General features: G+C 32.5%; 1 protein-coding gene across 1 annotated transcript in view; it reads left to right on the forward strand.

Moving 5' to 3' along the window:
* Window positions 1-766: 766 nt before the first annotated feature.
* Window positions 767-15,522, forward strand: part of C21H12orf40 (chromosome 21 C12orf40 homolog) — a 48,752-nt gene continuing 33,996 nt past the window's right edge. The window contains 7 exon segments of the mRNA XM_041735580.1: window positions 767-891; window positions 1,871-1,910; window positions 4,946-5,084; window positions 9,298-9,430; window positions 9,823-9,856; window positions 10,781-11,074; window positions 13,900-14,015. Of these exon segments, the coding sequence (XP_041591514.1) occupies window positions 767-891; window positions 1,871-1,910; window positions 4,946-5,084; window positions 9,298-9,430; window positions 9,823-9,856; window positions 10,781-11,074; window positions 13,900-14,015 (881 nt within the window).

A 15,522-nucleotide genomic window follows, 5' to 3' on the forward strand; every position in this document is an offset into this window, starting at 1 on the left:
TATGTAGTACAAAGAATTTGGTGAGAGCCATCAGAGTGTCTTGCATAATGGAAAATAGGCCTGGAATGAAAACACTTGATAATTACATATATAAAGACTGTATTTAAACTTTCAGTTGTCTCTAATTCTGCTGATCTTTATAATGTGGAAACTGCACATAGAATTGATATTTCTTATTTTCTGTTTATAAACTGAAATACTTAATATTGCTGGCTTTGTTATATGTCTTGTATTTCTGAACTTTGAAAAGTCACTTCGCTCCCTGTGCAAGTTTTTGTAAATTTTAAAAGATGGAGAATAAATTAATCTCTGAGGCCCTTTCCAGCCTTAGCATTTGAGGGGTCAATGAAATGTAATTTATTTCCTTTTCTTTTCTAAAATTTGAATGCCAACAGTACACTTATGGTGCTGCATAGAACAGAATAGATTGGATTCTTTGTTCAATGAGTTCAAAATGGTCAATTGGGACATAGCTTTTGGGAAATATGTAAAAGAACAAGTTCAATAAGTGGCAAAGTGGGCAGCCCGGTTGCTCAGTGGTTTAACGCCGCCTTCAGCCCAGGATGTGGTCCTGGAGACCCAGGATCGAGTCCCGCGTCAGGCTCCCTGCTTGGAGCCTGCTTCTCCCTCTGCTCCCCCCCCCTTTCTCTGTCTTTCATGAATAAATAAATAAAATCTTTAAAAAAATAAGTGGCAAAGTATGAGGGTATTCAGTAACAGTTATTCATGTAGTTTATGAAAATTTGGAAAAATTTCATTTGGAAAAATGAACAGCTTTGTGTATTCACAGTTGATATACTTGGTAAGCAGTCTGTTGCACTGGTTAAACTTTAAAATCATAGTTCTTGGATTTCGATCTCAGTTTTACACTTATCAGCAGTGTGACTGTGGGCAAGTTACTTAACCTCTCTGTGTCTTAGTTTCACCATCAGTAAAATGGGGTTAAAAATAGATCTTACATACGGAGTTGCTGTGATAATAAAATGAATTTATACATATTAAGTATTCAAAGTATTTAGGGGGTGCAAGATACATAGTAGTTTTTATTTTCATGTTATATAATCTCATATAGCTAAGATACATTTTATTATTTTACTTATAGTTCTTGTAGAAATCTTGAATTTGAGACTATAGTTTCATGTATATCCAACAGCTATATTGTGAAAATCTTATTATGAATGTTTTATAGCATTCCATTATTACTAATAGAGCAAATATTTTATAACTAATACTGTACTGTCATTGGAATGCAGTGCAGTGTTTAGCACAAAGATGCTATAAGGCACATCCATAATGACTAGCTATTCTTCTAAAGGAGTTATGAGATTTTGAGTACACATAGCTGATACATTACTATAACTGGAGTTGCTCTAATAATAAACTTAACATTTCTTTAGATCCAAGTAGATTTTGATCTTCTCTCTATTCCCTCTTGATTTTAGTAGAATACTGAAATACAACGAAAGGCAAGAAAATAGCTATCAGATGAGACCAAGAATATTGCTATAGATGAGAATGTTTCAGAGCTAATCTTTTCCAGTGCGTTCCTTTCTCTTTGCTTATATTGATTATATAATCCAGGTTTATTCTGTGCTTTATTATTAATTGTAATAGAGTCTTTTTTACTCCTTCTTGGATTTTTCTAAGACAATTTTGTGAAATAGTATATACTATAAATAAGAACATTCTCATAGTTTCTCTTCAGAAATAATATAATAATAAATAAAAATAATAAAATAATAAATAATGTAATATAATTTTTACTTCACTTTTAGATTTTAATTTCAAGTCTTCAGTTCGGCTAAAATGGCAATCATTTTATAGACTATTTCTTTAATCACTATATCTTTTGTCTTGTTTCCTTTTTTAGTACCAGGGTTCTGATTAAGCAGGAGAGGAGAAAGCAAAAGGTAAAGAAAAAATATTTTTATTTCCATTAGCTTTATAAGAACAATGATCTTCTGAAGTATTTTTCAAAGGTTAATAAATTCACCTAGTAACTGGAAGACCACCCAGTCTTCTCTGTTCTTAAAGATAACTTGATTAACTGAACATTTTGCTCAGGCAGAGACTTAAAGATCATCGTTGATTCTTGTTGTCATTGTAGTTCCAAAATATATCCCACATCTGATCACTTCTCACTGCCTGTGCTGTGAGTCCCTCGATTCAAATAATCATTTATTTCCTAGAGTATTATGATGGCCTTGTAACCTGTCTCCTACATATTTTTTAGTTTTTTTCTTGCATTGATTTTATTATATAAAGTTGAGCATGTATGTATCTTACAACTGAGCAGTATATATTCAAGAGAAATTCTTCTACATGTATACTTTGAGACATATACAAGTTTGTTTGGATCACTGTTGTTAAGTAGCAAAAAAAGAAAGAGGAGAAGGCAAAAGAGAGGAAGAAGAGGGACAGGGTAATGGGGAAGGAAGGAGAGCACCCAAATGTCTATTAGTAGTAGAATGGTTAAACATACTGTGGCGTACCCAAGTGATGGTATAGCAGTGCAAATGTATTAACTACATGTAATTAATATAGATGAATCCCAAAACTATAATGTTGAACAAATGAAGCAACTTACAGAATATAAGCAGTAAGATTTCATTTATAAAAAGTTCCAAAATAGAAAAAAAATGTTCAAAGCTCATAAAATTTAAAGAAAAGCAAGGGAGTGACTATTATAAAAGTAGGATAGTTATTAGTGAAATGATGTCTCATTGTAAATTTAACTTGTATTTCCTTTGATTACTAATGAAGTTATCTGAAATTTTCATCCATGCTTCTTTTGTAAAGTATTTTCCAAGTATTTTTTCTATTTTATAATTTGTGTTGTGTTTTTCTTCTTGTCTTTATATATTTAGAATTCTTTGTTGGTTTTATGTGTACTCTGTAGCTTTTATTTTTACTTAATGTTGTCTTTAAAGGAAAGTTCTTAATTTTGATGAATTGAATTTAATTAAATTTTTAATTGAATTTATCAATGTTTTTATGCTTTATCTTTATTCCTTTATAGTCTGTTCTTCACACAGCAGTTAGTATGATCTTTTAAGAGCACAGATCAAAATTTTTGTTCCCCAGCTTAAAGCTCAGTTGTTTTCCATTGCTTTTAGAATATCTTACTTAACGATAGCCTAGAAATACCTGAAGGATCTACAGCCTGCCTACTTCTCTTTTTTTTTTCTTCTCTGACTTTCTTACTACAAACCCTGTTGTTCATTTTATTTTAGCTACATTGACCTTCTTTTTTCTTAATTCTTCCCTTTGTCTGGAAAATTCTTCTTTAAGATATTAGCATGTCTGGCTCGTCAACATTTAGGTTTCAGCTAATGTATCTCCTCTAAGATTGGCTTTCTTTGATCACAGCATCTAAGTAGCTCCCCACCTCCAGTTACTTTTTTTCCAGGATCATTTTTTTAATCACTCTTTTCTTTCATAAATTGGTATTATCTTATAAACTTGTTTCCTCTGTTCTCCCTCACCTTCATTAACATATATTCATCAGAAGAGGGATTTTATTACTTTTGTTCATTTTGTTTCTCCTACACCTAAATTGTGTCAAGCAATAACATAGGCACTCAGTGAATAACTATAAACATAATCTGTCTCTAGTTTTCTTTTTTACGTAGTCTAACTCTGGATCATTCTTGTGAATATTTATGAGAAAGGGAAAGACATACAGACCTTCCCTGAAGTGTTGATCTCTAGTTATGCCACTTTCCTATTTGAAAATTGTCATACCTTCCATTGAAATGTCAATGCCCTCCTTTTTTTCTTTTTTTTTTTTTTAATTTTTTTTTTTTTAAATTTTTTATTTATTTATGATAGTCACAGAGAGAGAGAGAGAGGCAGAGACACAGGCGGAGGGAGAAGCAGGCTCCATGCACCGGGAGCCTGATGTGGGATTCGATCCCCGGTCTCCAGGATCGCGCCCTGGGCCAAAGGCAGGCGCCAAACCGCTGCGCCACCCAGGGATCCCTGTCAATGCCCTCCTTAAACCACTCTTCACCAACTCTGTTTCTAATCTCTTCATATTTATTAGATGACTTTGTCTTGTATTTTGAAGAAATAGAAGCTATCAGGTGAGAATTATCTCAGATATCTACTACTAGTTCTGCAAACTATTTTAAATCTTCTCCAATCTTCTCTTTCCCTTTGGGACAATGGAAGTAGTTTCCTCTAGTCAAAGGAAGGTCCTTCTATCTGTAGTCTGGATTCCAATTTTCTCAAGGTCTTCACTGCATCAGTTACTTCTTTTTCTTGTATCTTTAACCAGTCACTGTCAACTGGAGGCTTTCCATTGATATTCAAACATACTCAGTTATCCCCTATTAAAGCAAGTAAAGCCCTCTCTGGATCCTTTCCCTTTCCTGCTATACCTCTTCACTCTTGTCTCATTCAGTTCTCAGTCCACTCAATAGTACAGCTCTTGTTAATGACAAAGTAGCAGTCATGGGAGGATAATAAAGGAAATTAAATTGACTTTGACTAGAGTCACACAGCTTCTTTTTCTTGTCCTCTTCTCATTTCAGTTGACTTTTAATGGTACTCAGCTGTGCATATCTTTAAGGCTTTTTATATTTGAAGAATAGCATACTCTGTAGAAAAACAAGTTTTTAACTTGTCAGATTTGTGAAATTTTTAAAAAACTTTACATTTCAGATAGTTTTTAATCTTTTGATACCTAGTAATGGCTTTTTAAAATTATATTTTAAAGGTAGTACGTTTACCAAAAAAGATTATAAGAGGCTGTGAAATTAAGTCTTTAAGCAAACTGTGTCGTCATGATTGATTTTAATTTACATGTAAACATAGACAGGGGATGTCAAAAATATAAAAATGTCAAGTCAATTATTAAATAGCATTATTGCTTTTTTATTTTTTATGATTCTGCCTAAAACCATATGGTTCTTATAATAACTTTTATTTTTAACTATTTTAGGAATATTTTGAAAAGAAAAGGTTAAAATCAAAAATGAAATTACTGGGGGTTTCATCCCCTGTCAAAAATTCCACTGTCAGTTTAGACCTTCTTAACCTATATATGGTAAATCACATATCTTGCCAGAAGAAAACACCTGGTAAGTCTTTCCATTAGCATTTTGTTTTGACTCTAATGTGATTGTAGCGTTCAGTTTTTTAATAAATTTGTAATTTTGGAACTCAAAGGATTTGGAAAGTAAATTAATTTTAAGAGTGGGTTTCCTTCTTAAATTATACCATTGTTACTCTGCTTAAAAATCTTTTGTTGCTTAATCTTTTTATTTTTAAGTTGTGTGTTATATAAAATTAATTTTATAAGGTATGGTCAGAGTTATTATATTGCAGTTATTTTAGTTACTACATTAATCTACCTAAGCAGATAGTTACAATGTTTAACTAAAAAGCAGGGAATAAATGTCCTTATTGTCTTAAAAAGTATTTAGAGAATTTGTTTGAAAGGAGGCAGTGAAGTAGATTTTTGCCTCAGTGATTAGTTTCTTATATCAGAACTTTAAAAAAACAAGATTTTATTTATTTATTCATGGGAGACACAGAGAAAGAGACAGAGACATAGGCAGAGGGAGAAGCAGGCTCCTGGTGAGGAGCCCAGTGTGGGACTCAATCCCAGGACCCCAGGATCGGGACCTGAGCCAAAGGCAGATACTCAACCATTGAGCCATGCAGGTGCCCCCTACATCAGAACTTGAATAATTTCTTAGGCATTCTTGGAAAATTAACTATAGTAGTCTAATACTTCAAAATAAAGTTCTTTTTTGCCTGTACTTTGAGTCTTCAAGTAAATAAAAGTTTAGTCAGAGTATTTTTTTCTCTCAAGGGGACTTGTGCCTGATATGTAACTTTTAAAATAAGTGCTAAAATGAGAGCTTAAGAAATAAATTCGTAAAGAAGGGCTGGAACTTGATCATATACTGTTAAGTATCTCCTCTTTTCCTTTCTCTACCATTTGTGTTCCTTACTGCAGTTGGCAGTTTACACAAACAAGTAAACTTGTACTTTAGATGTAAATACATTATTTATGGACTTTAAGGAATAAAAATTTTTGTTGTAAATCTGTTTTGATATTATTTACCTTCTTTTTCTTTGCTTATGTAATACAGTGTTAATCAGCCACAATCATGGCATTCTACATTAGATTCTCAGACCTTATTCATCTTATAGCTAAAGTCTGACCTGTTTCCAACCTGTATTTCCTCTACTCTCTCATCCCCAGTCCCTGACAACCACTTTTCTACTCCGTTTCTATGAGGTTGACTTTATTTTTTTAGATTCCACATGTAAGTGATACCATGCATTATTTGTCTTTCTTTAGCTTGTTTTAGTCAACATAATGCCTTTAAGGTCCATACAAGCTGTCACAAATGGCAGGATTTCCTTAATTTTCATGGTTGAAGAATATTTCATCATATGTATATATCTCACATCATCTTTATCCAATCACCCATTGACAGACATTGATGTTGTTTCCATATCTTGCCCATTGTGCATTGAACATGGGACATGAGAATATATAGATATCTCCTTATGATTCTGTTTTCATTTCCTTTGGACATATATTCAGAAGTGGGAATGCTGAATCGTGTAGTTCTACTTTTAATTTTTTGAGGAACATATATTATGTTCTCCATAGTAGCTCTGCCTATTTGCATTCCTATCAACTGTGCACAAGTGTTCCCTTTTTCCACATCCTTGCCAACACTTGTTATCTCTTGCCTTTTTGATGATAGTCATTCTAACAGGTATGAGATGATATCTCACTGTGGTTTGGATTTGCATTTCCCTGATGATTAGTGATGAACATCTTTTCATGTTCTTGTTGGCCATTTGTATGTCTTTGGAAAAATGTCTGTTCATTTCCACTGCCCATTTATAAAATTAGATTGTCCTTTTTTTGCTGAGTTGTATAAGTTCATTATATATTTTGCAGTTTGAACCTTATCACATATATGATTTACAAATATTTTGTCACATTCCATAATTTGTCTTTCATTTTGGTAATGATTTTTTCTTTACTATGCAGATTTTTAGTTTGGTGTGGTTTTACATTTGTTTTTGCTTTTGTTGCCTTTGCTTTTAGTATGAAATCCAAAAAATCATTGCCCAGACTGATATCAAGGAATTACCCCTTGTTTTCTTCTAGTTTTATTGTTTTAGGTCTTACATTCAACTCTTTAATCCATTTGAGTTTTGCGTGTGTTGTAAGACAGGAGATTTCACTCCTTTTTATGAGGTTGTCCAATGATGTATTTACCTTTGTATATTCCCTTTCTTCTTCACTTTCTTTTCATTTTTACATTCAACCTGTTTATTGAGTACTCCGATATGTAGTGTATTGGATGCTGGGAATAGAATAGAAAGTGATGGGGTCAGGACACACTGTCCCAAAAATAAAGCACATTGGCATACTAAAGATTTTAAGCAGAAGGAATTGGAGAAGCAGCATGTGCAGGAAAGATTCTCATGTGAGAAGTGTCCTCCCTATACCTGGAGGAAAGGAGCATCTTTGTCTCCAAGACAGAGGGACACTGAGTAGATTCTAAACAAGTAAGCCTTGCTGTTTCTTCTAGTTGGCTATACTTAGTTCATACCCTTTTTTGTTTGATCACATTTTCCTACTAAGTAGGAGGAAAAGTAAAAGTTTACTCTTCATCAAACCTAGCATTAAAATGCTCAGGTTTAAATACTTCTTTGAGTCTCCATTTCCTTAAAATTTTTTTCCATTTAAAATTGATACTAAATAAATTGGTATGTCTTTTCTTTTATTAATCTATCTTTTGTTATAGAATCCCTAGGTGAGAATTTAGAAAGGTAAAGGAAGAAGATATTTTTCCTTGCTTACAAAAGCAAAAGTTTATTACTGTTGTTGTTAGGAGGTGGTTAGGTCATGATGATGGAGCCCTCATGAATGGAATTAGTGCTTTTATAAAGAGACCCCAGAGAGCTCTGTTTGCTCCTTTCACTGTGTGAGGACACAGGGAGAAGACAACTGTCTATGAACCAGGACACAGGCTCTCACCAGACCCTGAATCTGAGAGCACTTTGATCTTGGACTGCCTGGCATACAGACTGAGAAATAAATTTCTGTTGTTTATAACCACCCAGTCTATGATATTGTGTTAGAGCAGCCTGAATGGACTAAGACACTTAGCTAAAAGGAAGGGCAATGGTGCAACTGGGCCTGAGTGACTGAATTGGGGACTTAAATATCACCAAGATTTTCTTCACACTTTAGATATTAACTTTGTTCACTCAGATTATCTTTTTCATTCAGGCTTGAAATGCGACCTTAAAAAACTAATATTCCTCATCTCTCCCGTTTTGCCACAAGAAAAACACTGAGAGTTATTTCTTGTTATTTCTTTGGTTTGGAGTTTTTAAATTTTATTGGAAGCATATTACCTTACCCTACTGGTGCCAGGTCCTAGCACTGGAACAGTTATTTATAACTACAAGGATGTGATCCTATCATTGATTCATCTTGGATTGGATAGCTGCTCTTAAATCAATTATTTTTTCTAGAGACAGGGTTTTATAAGAAGATAGAAAGTTCTCTATTAGAACTGTATACTTGAGGCTCCTTGGTGGCTCATTTGGCTAAACATCCAACTCGTGGTTTCACCTCAGGTCACGATCTTGCGGTTTTGGGATTAAGCCCCACATGGGCTCTGTGCTCAGCCCAAAGTCAGTCAGCTTCAGATTCTTTCTTCTTTTCCATCTTGCTCTATCTCTCTCTTTCTCAAATGAATAAAATAAATAAAATCTTTAAAAAAGAACTATGTAGTTGGTATGTGTGTAAAAAGCATTATCAGAAAAGGAGAAATACTCTTCTGTACTGAGCAGACCGAAGAGTAATATATCTTGTATAAGGAGAGAAAAGGCTTCTGTTTCCATAGTTTAAAAATCTAGTAAGAGAGATAGAATTAAGTACATTATGGTAAGTGCTATAATAGAGAATATATGTAGTACTATGGGCATGTATAACATAGCATGCGCTATAGTCTGGGGCTCAAGGAAATCTTGGTGGAAGAAAAAAAATAGAGCTGAATCAGTATAGCTCCTTTCATGAGGAATATATAAGAGGATGAAAAAGATGATTTAAGTTATCTGTGATAGTTTTTAGTACTATCTTTAGTACTAACTTTAGTTTTAAAGTATTATTTAGTACTTTAGTTTTTGGTAATGACTTCTAGCATATATGGATTATAGGTAGTTTTAGGAAATTTCTAATTTAATGAACATTGTATATTAAACATTGCTTTTAAAAGATTTTTAATTATGATTTTTTCATTATAGAAACTGTGAGAAAACCAATCCATGTGAATATGTATAGAGACATAAAAATGCCCCTAAGAAAGCATAATTTAGAACTTCCAATGTCACCTGACTGTGTACCATCTAACCTCTGCATTGATGATATAGAAAACAGGTAGGTTTTAGCAAGGTTGGAAATTAGGTATTTAAACAAGTCATCATCAGTATTGTTTTATTCATTAGAAATTTGTACAGAGGACTTAGTCTTCTAGCTCTAGGTTTTGTTTGGCTGTTGCCAGTATTATTTAGTTATTAAGACTTTTATCAAATGAGCTAATGGCCATATTAAATGTTTTGTATACATAGTTTGACTTTCCTTATTCTCAAAATGTTTCTCTAGTAATGATACAATTTTTATAAAATTTGAGAATGATTTAGAGTTCTATATATTTTTGTGTATTTGTATAGAATAGTATAACTTTTAAATGTATATAAAAAGATAGTCAAATTTTTTGCCAGCTTTTTTTAACCTTAAAATTTTCTATTCATTTTTATACATTATTAAAGACAAGGCAGCAAGAAACAACTTGCCCCAGTTCAGGTGAGACTTAAAATTTTTTTAAGTTACTCTGACAGTTGTGGCATGCTACCAAATGATATAAATTTTTTCAAATATCAGGGAAAATTATTCTTTAAAAGTTTTTTTTACAGTCTTTAAAATTAGTTTTGGAATTTTTAATATATAGAACTTAAGAATATTTTAACTGATTGCTTATGAGAAATGCTTTGGAGTTCTGGTAATGTAGATTAGGCCTGTGTGTACATAACAGTTGTTACTGATGAGCTGAAAAAGATAATTCATTTGGAAATTTCTGCTTTGGGTTCATGTGATCCTTGAGAAATTCATCCTTCTAGCACAGTGGCCATATGATTTTATATCATATTGTGATTTTCAACATTTACACTGATCCCAAGAGTTTCTTTCAATGTATTGGAAATGATTTTTTTTTAGTGATTTTAATAAATTAGAAAACATATAGATTGTGATTAAACCTTCAAATTTTAAAGTCTAATGCTATGGTATATTTTTAAAAAGATTAATTTTTTTATTTTAGAGAGAGAGAGAAAGAGAGCAAGTATGTGCAGAGACCTGGGAGGAGTAAGGGTAGGGGAGAGAGAATCTTAAGCAGACTCTGTGCTGAGCATTCTCAGAGATGGAGGTCATGACCTGGGCCAAAACCAAGAGTCAGACTGTGCCACCCAGGCATTCCAGGTCCAGTGTTATATTATTAATTATACTTTATTTGCTTTGAATTGCCAAAATTAAACTGCATCAGAGAATGACAATGATAATAAAATCTCTTGGAAATCTTTTTACCTGAATTGTGGGTCAGTGAATCTCAGGTTTCTTGTCATTTGGAGATGGCATGAAGCTAGGAGGTTGAAGATACCAGTAGTGAGAGAGGCAGATGGAAAGGAGCTCTTCAATATAATTCTAGTTGATAACCTCTCTTGTCTTCATAAGTCCTGTGAATTATTGATGACTAGCTTTTCCTTGAAACTTTTTCTGCAGTCCATGACCTTTTCCACTCCTATTTTGATTTTCTTTTCTAGTTTTTATATATTTTACCTGAGCAAATGGTTGTATCTTCTTTTCGTGTTCAGCCCTCAGTATAACAGAATAGAAAATTGCAGTTTCACTTCAACCATCTTTTTCAGCAGAATTATCTCTAATAGAAATACTACAAAACAAAATTTCATTCTCAGAATAGCATCTAGTCCTCAGAAAGTTGCATATGAAAAAAAGTAGAATTAGTAGGTACATTTGAATCACTGGTCTTAGCATTTTATATCATTGTATTTTATGATATGCTCTTTTTTTCTCATGGATTTAAAAAATACTAGTTGTGAATTACTATAGATATAGCCAAATTATGATATCTGTTAAGTATAATAATTCCTCTTTGGTCAAAGTTTGATTGTCTGCTCTGTAGAAGATTATGAATCCAAAAACTGGAATGTTCTTTATTTTTTTTATAATAAAATTATTTTTTATTCGTGTTCAATTTACCAACATACAGAATAACACCCAGTGCTCATCCCGTCAAGTGCCCCCCTCAGTGCCTGTCACCCATTCACCCCCACCCCCTGCCCTCCTCCCCTTCCACCACCCCTAGTTCGTTTCCCAGAGTTAGGAGTCTTTATGTTCTGTCTCCCTTTCTGATATTTCCCACACATTTCTTCTCCCTTCCCTTATATTCCCTTTCACTATTATTTATATGGAATGTTCTTTAAATGTCTTTGAAATCATCATCCTTTTGTAAAATTACTGATAGTGAAATTGAAAATAGTTCAGTGTGTTTATGTTATAGTTAATGATATAATCACAGTAAATAACTAGTTGGTGATGTCATGGTAGCCCATAGGCATGATATGGAAAGGTTCCTGTGAATAGCAGTGCATAATTTCCGTTACGTCATGGTAGTCCATTAAAGTATGAGTTGTGGTGGCTTGATTCTTCTTATTATTTGACAGATGATAACTGGTTATATGCATTTGATAAAACTGTACAAATATGTTTATATAGATAGAGATGTGTATGGCTAAAATGTTGTTTAGTCATTGTATTCTCTAAAGTTAAAAATCCAAAAACATCCTTTTTAAAATTCTGAAATCTACCATAGACTATAAAAAATAGTCATTTTATTAGATTATATAGAGTTTAAAAAATAAATTTATGATTATTGTACTAATATATAATGGTAGTGGGGAAAATAGTTATATAATCATGATGTCTTATTAATGGGAATGGTTTTGAATTTCTCCCATTTTAGTATGCATTAGTTTTATGCCATACTTATGTATTTGTCATTTATAAATGATTATAATTTATAATTGTAATTTTATAAGTTATAGTTACAGATGGTACATTATATATAATATATAATGATATTGATATAATTCAATATTATTAAGTATTAACATATATTTTCTATTTTACAGAGACGCTAAAGTATATTCTAGTGATAGATGTTAGCCATATTAATTTAAGGACCCATTAACTTTGGAATGATACAATGAAAGACATTTGTTATTCAGTTTGTATTTTATAAGATCAGAATTTTAATCCTATTAGGTAGTTTATAGGATAGAGAATGTAACTCTGTAATCTCTACTTAAATAATCTCCTATTTTTGACTGCAGGATAGTGATTGATTATCTTTGGAGGGGTAAATAATGTTATACTTAATACACAGAAGAGAAAATTAAAAAGAGAGGTGAAAGTTCCTGTCCAAGGCATAGTGTCACATTATGAAGTATTAGAGAAGTGTTAATTGCTCATTTGGAGGGATTTCAAGAAAAGTGAAAATTAAAATGAAACTATGAAAGAGAATGAGTTGAAAAAACAGGTTAGAAGAAAAGGTGGGCTGCGGCTCACTGATCCCTAGAGAAGTAGTATTGAGCCAACTTATAGTATTTATATATATGTGTGTGTGTGTGTGTGTGTGTGTGTGTGTGTGTGTGTGTGTGTGTATATAATTGGAGTTTGATTTGCCATCATGTAGTATAACACCCAGTGCCCATCCCATCAAGTGCCCCCCTCAGTGCCTGTCACCCCATCCCCCCGCCCACCTCCCCTTCTACTTTGTTCGTTTCCCAGATTTAGGAGTCTTACATGTTTTGTCACCCTCTCAAATTTTTCCCACTCATTTTCTCTCCTTTCTCCTATAATCCTTTCCACTATATTTTATATTCCCTGCATGAGTGAAACCATATGATTGTCCTTTTCCGATTGACTTACTTCACTCAGCATATGCTGAGTGTAGTATTCTCTTCTCTTATGATTTCTCACTTCACGGGATGACTTTGTCTCTACACCTCTGTCACTGTTCTCTGTGCCTGATAAGAAGTGTATTACCATACTTTATTTCTAGCTCTCCCTGACTTTAGACTCCCTTCCTTTTTTCTAAGACTTTCAGTATCTCTTTCTGTCTTCCTTTCTTTTTTTCCAACTTTGTGTCATTGATTGTCTTTGGACTTCTCATTTCTGTTTCATGGCTAATAAATAGAATATGCTACAGATATAAATTATTATTACTGGATAGATTAGTGTTAGACCACTATAATATCTTACGTTTTATGTGGTTCCTTAGAAATTAAGAAATGGATTGCCTCATCTGTTTTTCCACAAGTCTTCCCATAGGTTCCCCATTTTGCACTCAGTGATAATTGGTATTTGGAAAGATTAAAAGAGTGTTCTAAAATTACTCAGTAAATGGATAAAACTGAGATAAATACAACTGTTTTTTTGGGGAAAATTATTTTCTGTCAGAGATCATTTGCTCAAGATCCAGGTGTCCTGGGTATTTATATATATTTATATGTATAAATATATTTTTAAGCTCTGAGGAAATGGTATCAATCATAGTATCAGTTCTGTTATTTTAACAATCATTTAAATACTGATCTTGCTTTCACTGTTAGCATATTTGTTTTGTTTTCAGTAAAGATAATTACTTTCTTTTAAGCTAGTAAATTCATTTTTTTTTGCATATAGATATCCACTTAGATGGCATTTTATGGTAAGTAATTTAAATCCATATACCTTTACCATTTTGGCAGGTTCTTTTTTTCTTTTTTCAGCTTAGTAAAGTTAATTATTCTAATTCCTTGGTCTCCAAATTAAATGAAAATCAAGATGTTTTCAGTCCATCATATAAAACAGCACAGTATGGGTCATTATTTGAAAGATTAAACAGGTAAGCAAAGATTTTTGAAGGAAATAAGGAAGCTCCAGCTTTCTTTCTTTGAGTTGTTAATTCAATATTAATGGAAAAAAAAATTTTTAATATAGACAAATCTAAGTAATACTTCTAGAGGAAAAAAAAAGTCAAATGTAGCATTTAATTAAAATAATTTTAAGTAATTATTTTCTGTGTACATCTGCCTTTCATTAATATATTTAAAAAATATTTTGAAAAAAATATTTTGAGCCGAAGTGCTTTGCATTTGTTTTATAATGTCCATGAATAACTAGTTCATTTTCTGTATCATAAACATATTAATTTATTTTTCTTACGGTAGTTGATCAGTGCCCCACTTTTATTTTCTGACTATCTGTATATAAATCCTGGTTCATTGTTTTAAAATCCATTTAACTTGTAAAACCAGTTTGAATCACTCTTAGTAATCATGGTGAGAAACTTGACTCTCTGTAATCCTACCCCAATCTTTCTCATTTTAGTTAATGACACTACTATGCTCAGTTGCTTACACCAAAATAAAAGTTGTCCTTGACTGCTTCCTTTCCTTCAAATCCCACTATCTGTTTCATCAACAAAGTTTGACAATTCTGTATTCTAATAAACTTTAAAGTTATCTAGTCACATTTCCACCTCTATAAGTTCCATCCCAGTCTAAGCCACTACTGCCTCTTGCCTGGAGAACTGTAATAACTACCTAACAACAGGTTATTTTTTTGTTGTTGTTTTCTCTTTCTGTCCTGAGTTCAGCTCTATTAATGTATAATCAACATGCAACAAACTGAATTTATCTAAAGCGTGCACATTGAGAAGTTTTGACTGGTGTCAAATACAATGAACATATTTATCATCACTAGTATTTTCTTTGGTCATCTTTGTAATCTCTTCCTCTGGCCACTTCACATCCCTTACTTTCATCTCAAGGCAACTGCTGATCTGCTTTCTGTCACTGTTGATTAGCCTGTATTTTTCTAGAGCTTTATGTAAATGGCATCATATAATTATGTTCTCTCTTTGGTCTAGCTTCTTTCACTCAGCATAAATATTTTGAGATCTACGTTGTGTGTTGTGTGTATTGATAGTTCATTCCTTTTTATTGCTGAGCAGTATTCCATTGTATGAAAATAGCACAATTTCTGTTGATACGCATTTGGTTTTTTTCCTGTAGTTTTGATTATTCCAAATAAAGCTGCTATGAAAGTTCGCAGAGAGGTCTTTGGACATATGCTTTCATTTCTCTTGGGTAAATATAAGTGGAATGATTAGGTCATATGATTGGTGTATGTGTAACTTCTAAAGACATTGGTAAAGTGTTTTCCAGAGTTGTTTATATCATTTTACATTCCTTTCACCAATGTGTGAGAGTTCAGTTGCAACACAATCTTGCAGTGTTCAGTACAGTCTATGCTCTAAGATTTAGTCAGTGGTAATAGAGAGTTCCCCCTCTATCTGAAAGTAGAACATTCCTTTTTTTTAAGATTTTATTTATTTATTTGATATATAT

The sequence above is a fragment of the Vulpes lagopus genome, chromosome 21 (genome assembly GCF_018345385.1).
Source record: "Vulpes lagopus strain Blue_001 chromosome 21, ASM1834538v1, whole genome shotgun sequence".
In the NCBI taxonomy this organism is placed as follows: Eukaryota; Metazoa; Chordata; class Mammalia; order Carnivora; family Canidae; genus Vulpes; species Vulpes lagopus.